Source organism: Barbus barbus (assembly GCF_936440315.1).
Source record: "Barbus barbus genome assembly, chromosome: 15".
In the NCBI taxonomy this organism is placed as follows: Eukaryota; Metazoa; Chordata; class Actinopteri; order Cypriniformes; family Cyprinidae; genus Barbus; species Barbus barbus.
This window is the reverse complement of record NC_136743.1, coordinates 31,625,703-31,644,256: the sequence shown is the minus strand read 5'-3', so window position 1 is coordinate 31,644,256 and position 18,554 is coordinate 31,625,703. Positions and strand designations below refer to the sequence as shown.

The following is an 18,554-nucleotide window of genomic DNA, read 5'->3' as shown; positions in this document are numbered from 1 at the left end:
AAAGCAGCTGAAAAGTACTTAGAAATAGAGGGGATTTCAGTGGAAATTATTAATGACAAGTAAGTAAGTAACGTTTATTTATATAGCACATTTATCTGAGCAGAGCTGACCAAAGTGCTGAACAAAGTCAAAGATAAACATAAAAATAAAACAGATGATACAGTAAAACAATACAACATAGATAAATCAAATTAAAATGCCTGGGAATAAAGATATGTTTTCAACTTGATTTTAAAAGTTGTAATAGAAGGTGCAAGGCGAATGTCCAGCGGCAGTTGATTCCAAAGACGAGGGGCAGCAATCGAAAAAGCTCTATCACCCTTTGTTTTAAACGTGAACGCGGGACAACTAAAAGAGCCCTGACAGAAGATCTTAGAGATCTGGAGGATGAATGTAGAGTAGTAGTAGATAACTTTATTATCCCCGTGGGGCAGTTGGGTTTGCAGCACAGTCGCATAGGCACTTTATGACAGGACAGCAAACATATAACACCAAACAATTAGTCCATACATCAGACACAGACAGACATAACATAAAGAACATGCATCACACCCTACATTACACTATACAGCCAGCTGGACATAGCTTATTGACTGATTTAAAGCTTTTATGGCTTGTGGTATAAAAGAGAATTTAGATCTGTTCTTCAGTAAGATGATCTGTGAGATAAGATGGGGCTTGACTATTAAGTGCTTTAAAAACAAACAATAACATTTTAAACTGAATTCTAAAATGGACAGGAAGCCAGTGAAGAGAGGCTAAAATTGGTGTAATGTGATCAGTTTTCTTAGTCCTAGTCCACAGCCTTGCAGCAGCATTCTGTACCATCTGTGAACGTGCGATGGATGACTGAGGAAGACCCAAATATAATGAATTACAATAATCGAGACGGGAGGTCATAAAAGCATGAATGACTTTCTCCAGCTCATTAAAAGACAGAAGTGATTTCAATCTTGAAATAATCCTTAACTGATAAAAACTGTTCTTGAAAACTATTAATTTGCTTAGTTAGTTCTGCAGAGTCCAGAATGACACCAAGGTTCCTGACCTGGGAAGAGACTGAGGAGAAATGCTTGCCAAGATCCTGTATTAAACCACTTCTTAACTTAGGGGGGCCAAAGATGATTACTTCTGTTGTGTCTTCATTAAGTCGAAGAAAACTATTAGACAACCATTTCTTAATGTCCCCGAGACAGGCCAATAAAGGTTCAATAGTATCGCCAGCTTTCAGTGGTACGTACAACTGGGTATCATCAGCATATAAATGAAATGAAACATTATGTCTCCTAATAACATCTCCCAATGGTCGCATACATAAATTAAAAAGAAGTGGCCCCAAAATGGATCCTTGAGGGACCCCACAGACAATAGGAGCAACAGATGAAGAGAACTTACCTAACTCAACAGACAAAGTTATAATATATATATATATATAATCGTGTGTGTGTGTATATATATATATATATAGTATCTGTATGTAATTATGTATTTATTTGTTAAACGTATATATATCCTTCCTCTATTAAATCTCTGTTCTCTCCAGGTCAGTAGGTGGCGCTAAAGCATCTTTAAGTTACTAAAACAGAAGAAGAAGAAGCCGTGTTTGCCATCTTACGCTAACGTCAGTCCGTCGCTCAACAGCACACTTTAGAGTCAAAATCAGGATATATTACCTACAAATATACATCGACTGGATTAAAAGGACCTACATTAGTGCTAACTATTAATATACGAGTCAACATGCGGCGAATATTACAGTAATCGGACCGCGATGAAGACTCGTTTACAAACAGACCAAAACAACTCCAGCTTCTTCATCATCATCTTCATCTTCATCACATTCTGCTGCAAAGATGGACTTTATTAAAGAGGAGAGTGAAGAAATGCGGATTCCCGAGGCTTGCAGGGTGAAAGATGAGCAAACAGAGGAATCAAGAGGTTTGCTTGCTGTGAAATAACCAGAGGAAATATGTTTTCATGACTGTATTTCTGTGTTTAAGTAGCATGCCAGTGTTGATGGTAATACTGTTTGAATGACAGAGCTGCTGATGAAGAAGTATTCAGGTTTGAGAGCATGTTAAGCAGTATTCACTCCTCAAACACGATCCCAGCATTTCCTTTGTTTTGATCAAACATTTATTTATTGACTCGCTCGCTCGTGTTACATAATTCAAGCCAGAAAAGGACGCAAAGGCACCATAACTAGTGTTCTGACAGCATACAGGTACACAACCGAAGTGTAGTTTAATTAACGACAATCTCGAGCCATGCGCGTTCGTGAGAGCAGCAGATTCCGCGGACGCGCGCATGAGAAGCAGCATTTTGAGAAAGCAGGATTAATAAACTCAGAAACAAATGCATGTAATTAATCTGAGCTCAGTGAACCTTCCTGCTCAATCAACACAATCCGTGGTGTGACGTTGATTACCTAAAAATTAGGGTGAACAATCTGAATTTTATAGCAGAAAAATATAAAACAACTTCCATGAATTATTCTGTATTATTATAGCTTTGGATCTATGTAAGCCATAACTTTCCATCATTTAAGGATTTATAGCTGCATTGTCATGTCCGCAGAGTTGTAAAATTGGATATAACTACACAGAAAAAGTTTGTAAGCCATTTTTCCCCATGCATTTTTTTTTTAAATACACTATATATAGCCAAAATTATTGGCACCCCCTTCTAATGAACAGGTTTGACTACTTTAGTAATTAATATGTAATATTAGTACAAATCTTAATATTTAAGCATATAATGATATTCTAGGGAATTGTGTGCTTCTAATATTATAGCAAGAGTTTGGACAGAACCCTTTTCTATTCTAACATGACAGTGTCTCTGTGTAAAAGACACGGTTCAATAAGACATGATTGATTGAGGCAGTGTGGAAGAACTTGACTGGTCTGCAGAAAGCCAAGTCCTGATCCCAGCTGAACACCTCTGGTGTGACTTTATATGCAGACCTTGAGCCAAAAACTCATCACCAAACACCAATGACTTGTACATACACTATATGGACTCAAGTATTGGGGCACTCCACTCTTTAAAACAGAAAAAGTCCAAAACTTTCAAATATTGTGGCAACAAAGATGGAAACATAATTCATGTAACCTATTAAATTGCAAAAAAAAAAATTGTACATGGCCCCATAGTCACTATACTTGAAATAAATTTAAATATGAAATAATTTAGTAGGAGGGTTGAGAATCGAAAAGCTGTTCCAATTTTTGAAATCGGATCAGATGGAAGGTCAGGAACCGAATTACTTGTTCTAAAATTAAATTTGGACTCTATTTCTCGATTTCTGTATGCGCATTTATTGTGATTTCAAAAGATTCAGCTGCAAGAAGACAAAATAGAACTTGCTTCTGCACTTGCACACTGTTTTCCGTGCTGCACGCACGCACACACACACACAAAGCGCGCACACACACACACAAAGCGCACACACACACACACACACACACACAAAGCGCACGCCCAAAAGCCGCCTCTTATATACGCAAACACTGGACTCGGCTCTCTTTCTCACATTCTTACACATTCGAATGGACAAATACACAGAATTATACAAAAATATCCCATAAATACAATCGGTTCTGTCTTAAGTGAACGTAAAGAGTAGAGAGAGAATACAAGGGTGTATGGACATGCATTGACAGCAGCCGCTGCCGCCAGTCATTAGTGTTAATCAAAGAACAAAAGAAAAGACAATCCCTCACTGATCTTGACTGAAGCACTTTTGTAGCCTCAGTTTATATTTTCTTTGCCTGTTTTTCGGCGCTGACTACCATAATGGCAACGTGCATCCGTGTATGCGATTCTGGAGATGCGTTCCAATCCTATTTATTCTTATTTAGAGTATAGACCTCTGAACTAGGCTACCAGAAAAGAAAAAACCTCAACATTTTTGCTCAGAATTAGTTTTTAATCCCTGCATGATTTTAGTCATACATGATAAATATCAAATAGCCCATGTTATCGCTAGACTACAAGTTTAAAAACAACGCAACGATTGTTTTATTTAAGGAAATTAAACTGACCATCATGAAATGTCTACACGGGCGATAATGCCAAAAAGAAAGAGAAACATTGGAAAATAGGCATATTTTATTCAAGATATTAAATGAATTAATATTCTGAAACTTACAGGATGTTTTTATAGTACAATAAGCTCTTATATCAAAACATCAAGGGAATTTTGGTTTTTCAGTTCATGAGTCATGACCCCTTTAAATGGTTACATTTCTTAAAAATAATTGTAAAAAAATCTGCAAAAAAAGTGTATTTTGAAGGTCTTAAAGCATTTTCAAACTTTCATTTCTTTATAAGAACTAGGGCTTATATATATATATATTTTTATATATATATATACATATATATACACTCACCTAAAGGATTATTAGGAACACCATACTAATACTGTGTTTGACCCCCTTTCGCCTTCAGAACTGCCTTAATTCTACGTGGTATTGATTCAACAAGGTGCTGAAAGCATTCTTTAGAAATGTTGGTCCATATTGATAGGATAGCATCTTGCAGTTGATGGAGATTTGTGGGATGCACATCCAGGGCACGAAGCTCCCGTTCCACCACATCCCAAAGATGCTCTATTGGGTTGAGATCTGGTGACTGTGGGGGCCATTTTAGTACAGTGAACTCATTGTCATGTTCAAGAAACCAATTTGAAATGATTCAAGCTTTGTGACATGGGGCATTATCCTGCTGGAAGTAGCCATCAGAGGATGGGTACATGGTGGTCATAAAGGGATGGACATGGTCAGAAACAATGCTCAGGTAGGCCGTGGCATTTAAACGATGCCCAATTGGCACTAAGGGGCCTAAAGTGTGCCAAGAAAACATCCCCCACACCATTACACCACCACCACCAGCCTGCACAGTGGTAACAAGGCATGATGGATCCATGTTCTCATTCTGTTTACGCCAAATTCTGACTCTACCATCTGAATGTCTCAACAGAAATCGAGACTCATCAGACCAGGCAACATTTTTCCAGTCTTCAACCGTCCAATTTTGGTGAGCTCGTGCAAATTGTAGCCTCTTTTTCCTATTTGTAGTGGAGATGAGTGGTACCCGGTGGGGTCTTCTGCTGTTGTAGCCCATCCGCCTCAAGGTTGTGCGTGTTGTGGCTTCACAAATGCTTTGCTGCATACCTCGGTTGTAACGAGTGGTTATTTCAGTCAAAGTTGCTCTTCTATCAGCTTGAATCAGTCGGCCCATTCTCCTCTGACCTCTAGCATCAACAAGGCATTTTCGCCCACAGGACTGCCGCATATTGGATGTTTTTCCCTTTTCACACCATTCTTTGTAAACCCTAGAAATGGTTGTGCGTGAAAATCCCAGTAACTGAGCAGATTGTGAAATACTCAGACCGGCCCGTCTGGCACCAACAACCATGCCACGCTCAAAATAGCTTAAATCACCTTTCTTTCCCATTCTGACATTCAGTTTGGAGTTCAGGAGATTGTCTTGACCAGGACCACACCCCTAAATGCATTGAAGCAACTGCCATGTGATTGGTTGATTAGATAATTGCATTAATGAGAAATTGAACAGGTGTTCCTAATAATCCTTTAGGTGAGTGTGTATATATATATATATATATATATTAATATAATTTTTTTTTTTTTTTTTACATTCTGTATTGCTTTCCGGATCAATGCAGAGGTGCAAATTTTATTTCCATTACCTTGACAATCGTCAAGTCTGTGATTTAATTTTTTTTTTTTTACCATGTTTACTTCAGGCCTGATGCAAGTGAAAGAGGAAAGTGAAGAGGAGAGCGAGGAGGAGAGTGAAGAGGAGAGCGAAGACGATAATCATCAGCTGGAGGATCCTCAGCTTGTCCTCAGCAGACAGAAGATCTTGAGCTGCTCAGAGTCTGGGAAGGGCTTGTCTCATAAGAGAGCTCAGAAAACAGCCGGTTTTTTCTTCACCTGCCTCGAATGCAAAGAGAGCTTCGAGTCCAAAGAGCACCTGATGGACCACTTCAGGGTGCACTCTGGAGAAAGCTGCACGGAGACCGAAACCAACCTGATGCAGAAAGCGGCTCCGAGAGAGAATTGCAAACTGCCCTTCACCTGCTTTCAGTGTCAGAAGAGTTTTGCATGTAAAGAGCACCTGATGGATCACTACAGGATTCACACCGTGGACAGACCGTTCCCGTGTGATCAGTGCGACAAGAGCTTCATTCACAAACAGAGCCTTAAGAATCACCTTAGAGTTCACACTGGCCTGAGACCGTACGTTTGCCAGCAGTGCGGCAAGAGCTACATCCACAAAGACAATCTCACCGATCACATACGGATCCACACCGGAGAGAAGCCGTTTGGGTGTGATCAATGCGGAAAGAGCTTCACGCACAAAGGAAGCCTCCTGCATCACACGAAGATCCACACCGGACTCAAGCCCTTCACCTGCCGCCAATGCGGACGCCACTTCACGCATAAAGGAAACCTGAAGATCCACATACGCATTCACTCCGGAGAAAGACCCTTCACCTGCCCTCAGTGCGGCAAGAGCTTCATATATCACGGGAACCTGGTGGGTCACATGAAGAAGCACTCAGGAGAGAAGTTATACCACTGCACTCAGTGCGGGAAGAGCTTCATCGAGGCCCGGCATCTGCAGAAACACGTGAAAACACACGCCACCGAACGGCCCTTCGTTTGCTCGCAGTGCGGACGCGGCTTCTTATGGCACCACAACTTCAAAGAGCACCAGAAGATCCACACCGGAGAGAAGCCGCATGTGTGCTTCGACTGCGGCAAAGCCTTCACCAGACTCATTTACCTCAAGCGGCACCAGAGGATTCACACCGGAGAGAAGCCGTACAAGTGCGCTCGCTGCGGGATGTGCTTCACCGTCTCCGACTCGCTCAAAGCACACGAGCGAGTGCACACCGGAGAGAAACCCTACGAGTGCCCGCTGTGTGGGAAGTGCTTCGGACGGTTGAGTACGCTGCTCACTCATAAGAAGAAGCACTGTCCCAAGCTGACGAAGTGAATGTCACTATTCTTGCAGGGATGCTTTTAGAAATGATGTTTAAATAACATTATATCTGCATTAATATCCTATAAGGAGGAGTTCATTAAAAATTGAAAATCCAAGATCAGGATGAGTGTGTTTCTTCCTCAGGTTTGTAGAAATGTGTCTCTGCATCAGTGTCTCAGCAATGGATGCTCTGCAGTGAATGGGTGCCGTCAGAATGAGAGTCTGATAAAAACATCACAATAATCCACACCACTCCAGTCCATCAGTTAACATCTGGAGAAGACAAAAGCTGGAACAAATCCACCATTAAGACATTTTTAACTAAAATACTAGTCCATAATCCATAATCACGCTTCCTCCAGTGAAAAATTACATCTCCTGTTGTCTCTCACATTAAAATGACTTTTTGGATGTGTTTGAGCTTTTGTCTTCTGCAGATGTTAACTGATGGACTGGAGTGGTGTGAATTATTGTGGTGTTTTTATCAGACTCTCATTCTGACGGCACCCATTCACTGCAGAGCATCCATTGCTGAGACACTGATGAAGAAACACTCATCCTGAGCTTGGATGGACTGAGAGTATTGTTTCAGCACATTGTCATTTTTGGATGAACTATTCCTTCAACAGTTTTTATTTACTTAATCATGTTTGTTGTAAGGTGATGCATGACAAAAAAAAGCAAGTGTTGGAAGCTTTAATAGTGAGTTTCCAAAAAACTGGGACCTTTCTTCCAAACTTTTAGACTTTCTTCTGTTGAACACAAACACAAAAGATGTTTATCAGAATGTCCAGAGTGTTTTTTATGAACAGACCCGGGGCTGTGAAGCTCCAAACGAGAACCACACAAACACTGTAAAGCTAGTCCAGTGTTAAGAACAGAAATATAAGTCATTATTTCTCTGCTGTGACTCTCAAATCTCTCAGCTCATCTCTGTCCTTCAGAATATGGCTTGTTTGGCATCAGAGAAGTCATTGGTTCTCACGTGTCGTGTATCATTAATAATGGCACCGCTGGTGTGTTTTAAACAGAATGAATGATTTCTGTTCCTCTAATCAACTCCTTCAGCGCGAGTGAGAATCTGTCTTCACTGAAATAAGGTCATTACAGGCGCACTGGTGTTCATACGGTCTACTTGGACGGCAAACATCAGTCAAGCCCCGTGTGTTTATGATTGAATAGAGTACATTAATTACATCATTTAGTTCTCTCATAACCAAGGCCGCAAATGTGTAGCGTGCAAACTGTACATGATGAAATTAACAAATAAAAAAGGATCTGTCAAGTGTGACCTGCCTCATTTTATGATCTATATTCATGGAGTATTTATTTGGTTTGTAGTTCAGAAGTTCATGATCTAAATGTGCTGACCTCTGTAGAAACACATTTAAGTGTCACAGCATTTTGCTAAGAAATAGATTATTGTTCATTTATTGTGGTCACACATTGTGTCCCATATACAGATACAGTGCATTTATTCCCATAACTTTTCTGCTGTTGGAAATGAGTTTTTCCAGGATTTTTATGACCATGGGAATCATGGCTAAGTACAGCAATCCAAGCATTAAGGTAACAAGCATGCTTTCTTTAACTTCATATCTTATCTTGAAACAGATATTATAGCTGTAACAGTTCACTAGTTCTAAACATTATATTGTGCTGCATAACTCTTCAGATCTTAGAGCAGATACATCTATAACAGCTGGGTTTATCAGAGTACAGTAAAGTTTCACCTGGCTTTCCTTTGAAAAATTAATTATGTGATCTAACCTAAACATGACTTCTGTTGATGTAACCTCGTTTTCAGATTAGTTTATTAATATTAATTAACCTAAAAATCTTAAACGTGACTCTGGGAAAACTCTAGGTTTATTGACTTCTATGTGTGTGACAATATTGTAAAGATGTTTATTAAAGAGGAGCGTGAAGACACGAGTGATGCAGAAAGTTATTATTATGATGCAGAAAGAAATTATTATCTAAAATTATTATTGTCTCTGGTTCAAAAAGAAAGAAAGAAAACAGAAAAAAGATTTTTGCATTAAAACAATAAAAGTATCTGCTGATGGGGTCAGATGGCCTTGTTTTCCATTTGAATTGCTTTTCATTTTCTGACCCCATTGACAGATTTGTTTTATTATTGTTTTAAGCTTAAAATCGTTTAATTATGATTATTAATTTATTTCCAGAAAACAAGACTTAGTATTTGTCATTTTATTTCTTAATTAAACATATCTTGTTTTAAGAATGTTTAGATATTTTGACTGGAAACAATATTAGTGTTAAATGTTTAAAGTGGTTTAAAATCTACAAATCTGATTTTATACACAAAAAGCGTATGATATGCAAGTATCTACTTTTATGTGTTAAATAACTTTTATGAAAATACTAAATTGGATTATATTTAAATGATTAAAATCGTCTTGTTGACAAATGAGTAAAACCTAGAGGTTTGAAGGATCGAGGTAAAGATTTCAGATGACAGTTCATTAGTATTCAGGGTCTGCTGTGGTCCTTAATTAGAAGATCATTATTGTTCTAAATATGCCTAATTTAAAGCTGTTATTAAAGTTTTGATGCTTGAAACCCCCTCTTCATCTTTGACCCATATATATACTGTATATATTTACAGACACTGTATATTCCAACCAATGCATTTAATGAAAATACCTTTTATTCTTTTATAGCATTAATATGATATTTTGGTGCAAAAGCTTAAACTTTAAACTTGTCTAAATAAAACACATCACCTTTGTTCATCAAGTGTGGAGAAGATTTATTTATATCAGAGAACTGAACATTGAAAACACTCATTAAAATAATTTTAAAAATGAAAATATCAATTATTAATCATTATTATTAATATGATTAACTAAACAAGTGATTTTAATGAACACAAATGTAGGTAAAGCACAGGAACACATGATCACTCAGCAGGACTCTATATGAGGATTTATTACATTTATTCTGATGTTATTTCACTGACAGAAGTTCAGCTGCAGTATTAATGTAATCAAGAGAAAAGAAGAGACTATAACATCTCACTGTTACTGATTTATCCTGCAGCTCAAAGCATTATGGGTACAATCTCTCATCAGTCTATTCTGATCATCAACACAGTTTCACTGATGATCCAGACCAAAACAAACGCCCAAACCCAATCCCAAACTCAAACCCAATCCCACACAGTTTCACTGATGATCCATAATCAACTCTAATCCCAGGATAGAGGGTCTGAGTGAATGTGGTCTGGACTGTGTGGATGAGGGTCATTGTGTCAGAGACGCTGTAGAAGGACAGAGTTCCTGCTCTGTGATCCACAAACACTCCTATTCTACTGCTGATGGACTTTACAGAGAGATCAGTCCGTATGTTATTGTGTATGAATGAGTATCTGGAGGAAGAGCAGAACAAACTCCAGGACTGATCATTAGATCCAAACATACACTCATTACCCCATCCCTTCCTCGTGATGCTCTTATATGACACTGATATAGACACACTACTATATTTACCAGCACTCCACTGCAGCTCCCAGTAACAGCGTCCACACACACGCTCTCTACACAACACCTGAGGATAACCATCAAATCTGTCTGGATGATCAGGATACGGCTGATCTGTGCCAGTGTTAGTAATCACTCTGTTTCTCTCAGACAGACGGAGGAGTTTAAATGCTGTGTTCAGATCCAGAGTGAACTGCTGGGAATCTGATGGAGATAAAACACATCAGAATCAGGAATTATTATGAATCTGTTTGATCTGTTCATGTAGCTGAACTCTTCATGTTCAGGGTTCACAAGACCCAGCCTATCTGAGGGGTGTCCTTGTCCCCCTAAAAATAGGATTAAAACCACACTGTGTATTGTAAATAATGTTTTATACTTAATATAAAAAAGTCAATATTTGTGGAACTCCAGGCGGTCAGTTGGCTATTTTATTCACTTAAACATCGGATGAAGTGATTATTTTCTCTTTGCGCGTGCACAGGACACAGTTTGCGCGAGCACACGCACACTTTGATTGAGAGGAGAGACAAGTGCGCGCGTTCATCTGAGAGCGCGCGTCCGGTTTCGCGCACATTTCAAAGGCTGTTTAAGGAAGTTGTAGATCATTGTGATTAATGATCTGTTCAGAAATACAATGTGATTTGTGTATTCTAATGTGTTGCATTAGAAATGTGTTGGGCTCTTTAAGAACAGGCGCTCCCTCATTGGGTATATATACAAGAGAAGCACGAGCACTGAGTCAGTGTGTGATATGTCATGTTGGTGACACGAGCTCTGTTAATAAAATATCACGTTCACATGTGGCCGTCACAGTGTTAATTATTCGGACGGTATACAACATGGTGTGAGAAGACGGCACGGACTTTTCGACAGTCTCAGAGCCAACAGACTGGGTTTCGTCCATGGTTGTGACACATAAAAAGGACAGACAAGAAATCAGACTGTGCATAAATCCTAAAGATCTCAACACTGCCTTAAAGAGACCCCATCATCCAATGCGCAGCGTAGAGGAAGTAGCATCCCAGATGTCGGGGGCAACTGTATTTTCTGTGCTGGACGCAAAGAACTCTTTCTGGCAGATACGACTTGACTGCAAGTCCTCTATGATGACAACGTTCAGCACTCCATTTGGGCGCTATTTCTTCGTATGCCTTTCGGCATAAACTCCGCAAGCGAAGTGTTCCAGCACTCAATGGAGCAGCTGTTTTCAGGTTACCCCTGTGCTATCATTGTCGATGATATCATCATCGAAGGCCATGATGCTGTAGAACATGATGTCAATTTGAAAAGAGTGCTGAATCGAGCACGCGAGATCGAGCTCAAACTAAACCCTGCCAAATGTAAATTCCGTCTGGACCAAGTCAGCTATGTAGTAGGCCATATCTTCACTAGCAAAGGCTTGAAGGCGGATCCTTCAAAAACAAAAGCAATCTCTGAGATGCCAGCTCCCAAGGATGTTCCAGCATTGCAGCGCTTCCTTGGAATGGCAAATTACCTGGGGAAGTTTATCCCAAACTTTAGTGATGTTGCTGCACCTCTAAGGAAACTGACACACAAGGAAACTGTATGGTGCTGGTACCAGCAGCACCAACAAGCATTTGATACTCTCAAAGCTTGTTTGACCACCCCACCTGTTTTGTCATACTATGATGTAAAAAAGCCAGTCACATTAACTTGTGATGCATCATGTTTTGGGCTCGGTGCTGCATGTGTGCAGGATGGCAGACCAGTTGCATACGCGTCTCGCACACTCACAGACACGGAGACGCGATACACACAGATTGAAAAGGAGCTGCTTGCTGTCGTATTCGCCTGTAACAAATTCAGGGATTATGTGTATGGAAAATCAACAGTCGTCGAAACAGACCACCAGCCCCTGGTGACCATTCTAAAGAAACCCATTCACACTGCCCCTGCACGATTACAGAGAATGATGCTCAGGTTACAGTGCTACGACATCACTCTGGTGTACAAGAAGGGTAAACACATGTATCCTGCGGACACCCTATCTCGAGCTCCAAACACAAAAGTCCCTCCAGATGCTGAAAATGACACATTTGAGGTCATGTCCGTCAGTTACATCTCTACTGGCCGACTAGAGGAACTCAGAAAGCAAACAGCGGAGGATGAAGTGCTACAGGCTCTTAGCACTGTGATTCAACGAGGTTGGCCAAATAAAGAACATAGCTTGCGCCCTGCTCTGCGTCCATACTTTCCCTACAGAGATGAACTAGCTGTGGAAGACGGAATAGTGATAAAAGGCCACAAAACTGTCATTCCTCGCTCATTACAGAGAGAATACATTGGCATAGTCCATGGAGGACACCCTGGTTTGGACGCTACCAAGCACAGAGCAAGAGGTATCATTTTCTGGCCAACGATGACTGCTGATATCGCAGCGGAACTCCTCGCATGCTCAGTCTGTAATAGCACAAAGCCACATCAGCAGAAAGAACCACTGAAACTGTACCCAGTTCCAGACATGCCTTGGTCTACAGTGGCAACAGATATGTTTGAGTGGCGTGGCCAAAACTACCTGGTGCTCGTGGACTCGTACTCGGGTTGGTTCGAGATTGACCTTCTCCATGGCACGACATCGTCAGCTGTGATCAGGAAACTGAAGAGACATTTCTCTGTGCATGGCACTCCGCACACACTCACACGCCAGACAGTACACAAGTCAACAATTCAGAGACTTTGCCAAACAGTGGGACTTTATCCACGTCACCAGTAGTCCAGAGTTTCCGCAGTCAAACGGCCTGGCAGAGAGAGCGGTCCGCAGTGCCAAGCAGCTGATGGAGAAATCTCACAGAGATGGGACGGATGTATTCCTCAATCTCCTAAATCTGAGAAACATTCCTCGTGACCCGACGTTAGGTTCCCCTGCACAACGCCTGTTGTCACGACAGACATGCTCAGCCATTGCCGTTAACTCCAAGCTGTTAGAGCCAGCTCCCAAACCTGCGCAGCAAGTCACTGCACAGCTCCTCCATAAGAGGATGACCCAAAAGCGATACTACGATGCCTCAAGTCGTCCACTGCAACCACTGACAGAGGGACAAGTTGTCAGAATGCAAACCCCGAAAGGATACGACCACCTTGGCACAGTAAAGGAGGTGAACAAGGAGCCTCGGTCTTACACTATCCAATGCAATGGGAGAACATACAGGAGGTACCGATGCCACATCCTTCCCGTTGGAGAGCCCCCTCCTTCACAGCTTACCCCCGAGGACATTGACTCTCAAAATACCACGACACATACACAGGACTATGTTCCCCCTGCACCACAAACACACCTCCCACAACCAGAATCCACACCGACTGCCTTGCCAAAGCATACAGTACAGTCCCCTGCTAAGGTCGGCAGTGCACCGTATAGAACACGTTCAGGTCGTATTTGCAAGCCTAACCCAAGATATGAACAGTGAGTTCTACTAATGATAGATTTAGTGGCACTTTGGTTATTATTTTGAATACTTGCTAAATGTGTTTGTTATGGCTATTTCTATATTGCCAATATCATTTTTGTTGATGTGTTTTCTTAATGTATACGGAAACCATTTTGAGATTTGTTTCTGCAATGGTTACATTGCTATAATGGCAGTCATTCGTATTCTCAGTTGCTGACCAAGTTAATGTCATGCCGCAAATTTCTTCATTGTTAAAAAAAAAAAGTTTTCTTTCTTTCGGTAGAAGGTTTCAGCTAAAGGAAGGAGTTGTAGATCATTGTGATTAATGATCTGTTCAGAAATACAATGTGATTTGTGTATTCTAATGTGTTGCATTAGAAATGTGTTGGGCTCTTTAAGAACAGGCGCTCCCTCATTGGGTGTATATACAAGAGAGCACGAGCACTGAGTCAGTGTGTGATATGTCATGTTGGTGACACGAGCTCTGTTAATAAAATATCACGTTCACATGTGGCCGTCACAGTGTTAATTATTCGGACGGTATACAACAGAAGTGACGTCTTTGTTCCTCGGACGTTTCCGGTTAGTGTTGGAGCGCATTCAAAACAATGGCGGCAGGCGCTTGATTAATTGATTTAATCCTGCTGTTTAAAATGTAAAATCCAAATGAGATCCTTGTTGCTCGGTGGTTGGGTGCTCCCTCTGGCCTGGAGCTAACATTAATTTATGAATAATGGGAAATGAAAGGGTTTAGATGTCTGAGAAACGCGCCTGGATTGCAGCAGCAGCTCTAGGATATAGCTTACAGCACATTTACATTCAGATAAGGACAAGTTCTTGTTTTTCCATTTGATTCTTTGTATTTATTTCCGTTAACTCTTCTAGTATGATGCAGCATTGTGTTTTGGTCATTGCTGACATATGCGCCTAGCGTTTGGATTCTGGTTTCGTGAAAAAGGCCAAGCTTTTATTTCTGTTTTATTGCAAGCGTTATGTGGGATATAATTACATGAGTTCTCATTAGTTGTCTAGCTATCTCGTCAGCAGATAAATGCAGTGAGTAACACATTATAGAAATGTATTCTGTAAACTTGAATGTTGAGTGAAACGGTTACAAAAGCTGACGGAAAACATTTTTCATCACTTATGCTTGTCTAATGTTAATTCCAACATGATGTATTAAACAATAAATACTAGTTTTTCTACTTCAGCCATCATGTGTAATGTAAGACAGCTGAGACAGTGAGTGCTACAGGGAGACAGGACAGGGCCAAACCACATCAGATCATATGAACACTCAGATGTGTTTGAGAGCTTGACCATGACATGCAATGCAGTACTTCAAGCTGCTCATGGCCAGCCTGCTGCTTTTCATATTGAGCACATATTAATAACTTTGCTGGAAACAATTGAAGGTGAGAGGATGTCTTTTGTTTATAAGCAGTACTGGTCAAAAGTCTCACTGTACATTACTATTAGTATTAGATTTTATTACTATTACACACATTACTATTTTTAATGTTTTTAAAAGACGTCTCTTATGTTCATCAAGCCTCCATTTTATTTAAAAAAAGGGGATTTTCAAAATATAGAAATATTTCCTGACAGTATGGCTTTAATATCACTTTTTTAATCTATTTAAATCCTTGCTGAATACATGTATTAATATTCTTTAAAAAAAAAAAAAGACTGACCCCAAAGTTTTGAACAGTAGTGCATGTTGTTACAAAATATTTATATTTTAAATAAATGCTGTTCTTTTATTCTTCAAAGAATCCTAAAATTATCACAGGTTATAAAAGATATTAAACAGCACAATTGTTTCCAACACTGATAATAAATCAGCATTTTAGAATGATTTCTGAAGGATCATGTGACGCTGATATCTGGAGTAAATATGCTGCAAATTCAGATTTGATCACAGAAATGAATTATATTTTAAAGCCCATTAAAATAGAAAACCGTTATTTTAAATTGTAATAATATTTCAAAATATGACTGCTTTTGTCTGTATTTGTGATGAATTAAATGCAGGCTTGATGAGCATTGCAGACTTCCTTCAAAAATATTAAAAACAGTAATAGTGCCCACACTTTGACCAGTACTACTGTATGTGTGTGTGTTTACAGTAAATATGCATAAAAGCATGCATACCCACATATATGCTGTATGTGTGCATTTATTAATCTGCATGTAGGCTATACTTTTATCTTTAAAAAAAAAATGAATAAAGGTTTATGCAAAACACGGTGGCCAGCACTGCACTGCATTCATCTTGTTTATTTATGACCACATGATGCTCAGATAGAGCACTCAAATTCTTTCTCACACTGTTCCACAGCAACAAACTTGACCAAACTAAGCACACATTATAAAACTAATTAAATCAGTAATAATATTAATTGTGTCCCCTTCAAAAACTGCTCTTGTTTTCTTACTGACTTACATTGTAGGAAGTGGTTCCTGGTCCTGGGAACAATGTTGGTGAATGTGACTGTGGAAATCAACAGACATGAACAGTGTGATTCTCATGATCCTGCATCCATTCCTAACACATTTCTAATATGATGTTCTCCATGATATGAGATGATGATGGACTGGTTTCTGAGAGCAGATGAATCTGCAGGACTTTACCTCTGTCTGAGATCTTCTTGAGCTCCTCTCTGCAGAAATCCTCCAGTTTGTCTCTCAGCTGATGGACAGATTCTCTCAGATCATCAAAAGAGACGAGAGAACTGAAGAGATCATCATTTACGTCTGTAGATTCAGGAGGAGCTGAGAGAGACTGGAAACTCTACAGAAAACACAAATCACAACTCATCAGCTCCACACAGGGACACCACTTATACAAGTGAAAGAAAAGTTCTGACATGAGACCCATTTCAACAAGATTTTGAAAGCCATTTGTAAGCTGCATCTCTTTCAGAAGAAGATGGTGAGATGAGAGCCTGACTGATGATTATATTATAAGACTCTCATGAAATGTTTCTCTGTGAGTCTGGTGTCACAGCAGGATCTGCTCAAGTCCACTATGATGCTGTTCTTCTAGATCTGTGTTACCTGCAGGAACTGGATGTGATCCTGTGTGTGTGAAAGCTGCTCCAGCTCAGCGTCTCTCCTCCTCAGATCATTGATCTCCTGCTCCAGTCGCTCCAGTCGTCCTTCAGCTCGACTCACTGCTTGCTTTTCCTGATCTCTGATCAGCCGTATCAGCTCAGAGCGGCTTCTCTCAATGGAGCGGATGAGCTCAGTAAAGATCCTCTCACTGTCCTCCACTGCTGTCTGTGCAGAGCGCTGTTAGGACACACAGTGATTCAGGCTTCAGTGAGTCTGAACTGAGACGGAGACAAACTTCTCTTCTTCTCCAGACTCACCTTATGAGACTCCACAGCCTCTCTCAGCTGCTGGAGATCTTTCTCTCTCTGCTGGATTCTCTGCTGGAGCGTCTTCTGCGTCTCCTTCAGCTGCTTCTGCAGGACAAACACATGATAGTCAATGTCACAGAAAACATCTGTAGATTCAAACTTGAGAAGGGATGATTGAACATTTACCACTATTGTACATGAATTATTATAAAGATTAAGTGTAAGTGTAACTATCATAAAAGTAATCCTGACGCATACGTAGAGCTTCACTCTGACAGTGTTTCTGTGTCGTCTGTCACTGCATTTAACCTGCATTTTGACTGATAGAAATATATATTTAGTCAAAGAATGGGGGATTTTATGTTTCTTAATCAAGGCCTATTTTATGAAAGATTGTGTTGTTAAAAGTTTACAGTGTATTTCCAGCAGTGAATCTCTTCCTGCAGCTGCTGTTCATTTCTGCTGTCGTGTTCAGTGTGAATGCTGTAAGCTGTTAATATGGTGCTGATATAAACACATATGAAACGAGTGTCAGCAATATTTCATCAGAGTCTAGTGTTAAATACCTGTTTCTCTGTCCTCTGTGCTGCAGCTGATACAGTGTCGTGGTTTTTATGTTCATCCACCAAACACAGCAAGCAAATACATTTCTGATCAGTGCGACAGAAAACCTCAAGGAGCTTCTCATGTTTCTGGCAGATCATCTCCTGCAGTCGTCCAGTGGCTTCAGTCAGATTGTGTCTCTTTCCTTTAAAGAAACTCTCATGTTGTTGGAGGTGATTCTGACAGTAAGAGTTCAGACACACCAGACAGGACTTGATAGCTTTGTATTTTCTTCCAGTACAGACGTCACACTGAACATCTCCAGCTCCAGCAGGAACCACACTTTGAAGATTAGTCTTCTTCAGTTTCTCCAGCATTTCAGCAAACACCACGTTCTTAAATAAAGCAGGTCTTGGACTGAAGGTCTGTCTGCACTGAGGGCAGCTGTAGACTCTCTTCTGATCCTCCTCATTCCAGCAGTCTGTAATACAGCTCTTACAGTAACTGTGTCCACACTGGATGGTCACTGGATCCTTCAGGAGATCCAGACACACCGGACACAAGAACTGCTCCTCTGAAATACGGGCTTCTGCCATTTTACTGCACAAATACAGAGACAAACACACAACAGCTCAACCACACTTCAGTTTCTCTTTCCCTGAACACATGTGTTTCCTGTTTCCTGGTTCTGTGTTTGAGTGACGTGTGTG

At 40.3% G+C, this 18,554-nt stretch overlaps 3 protein-coding genes across 4 annotated transcripts in view; 2 read left to right on the top strand and 1 right to left on the bottom strand.

Moving 5' to 3' along the window:
- Window positions 1-18,554, top strand: part of LOC306881385 (tripartite motif-containing protein 16-like) — a 108,912-nt gene that overhangs the window by 20,121 nt on the left and 70,237 nt on the right. The window lies entirely within an intron of this gene.
- On the top strand, window positions 1,579-8,307 carry LOC306881395 (uncharacterized protein). The gene is made up of 2 exons (XM_079435484.1): window positions 1,579-1,938; window positions 5,771-8,307. The coding sequence occupies exons 1-2, from the start codon at window positions 1,854-1,856 to the stop codon at window positions 7,027-7,029; spliced, it is 1,344 nt and encodes a 447-aa protein (XP_079291610.1). The 5' UTR covers window positions 1,579-1,853; the 3' UTR covers window positions 7,030-8,307.
- LOC306881382 (tripartite motif-containing protein 16-like) lies at window positions 9,775-18,520 on the bottom strand. Of its 2 annotated transcripts, XM_079435470.1 has the most exons (7): window positions 17,868-18,520; window positions 17,311-17,406; window positions 16,997-17,230; window positions 16,571-16,730; window positions 16,383-16,430; window positions 10,533-10,727; window positions 9,775-10,411 (listed from the first exon to the last, which is right to left on the bottom strand). In XM_079435470.1, the coding sequence occupies exons 1-7, from the start codon at window positions 18,438-18,440 to the stop codon at window positions 10,368-10,370; spliced, it is 1,350 nt and encodes a 449-aa protein (XP_079291596.1). In that variant the 5' UTR covers window positions 18,441-18,520; the 3' UTR covers window positions 9,775-10,367. The 2 variants fall into 2 exon arrangements, with proteins under 2 accessions (XP_079291596.1, XP_079291595.1); XM_079435469.1 differs by having other exon boundaries at window positions 9,778-10,727; window positions 17,868-18,508.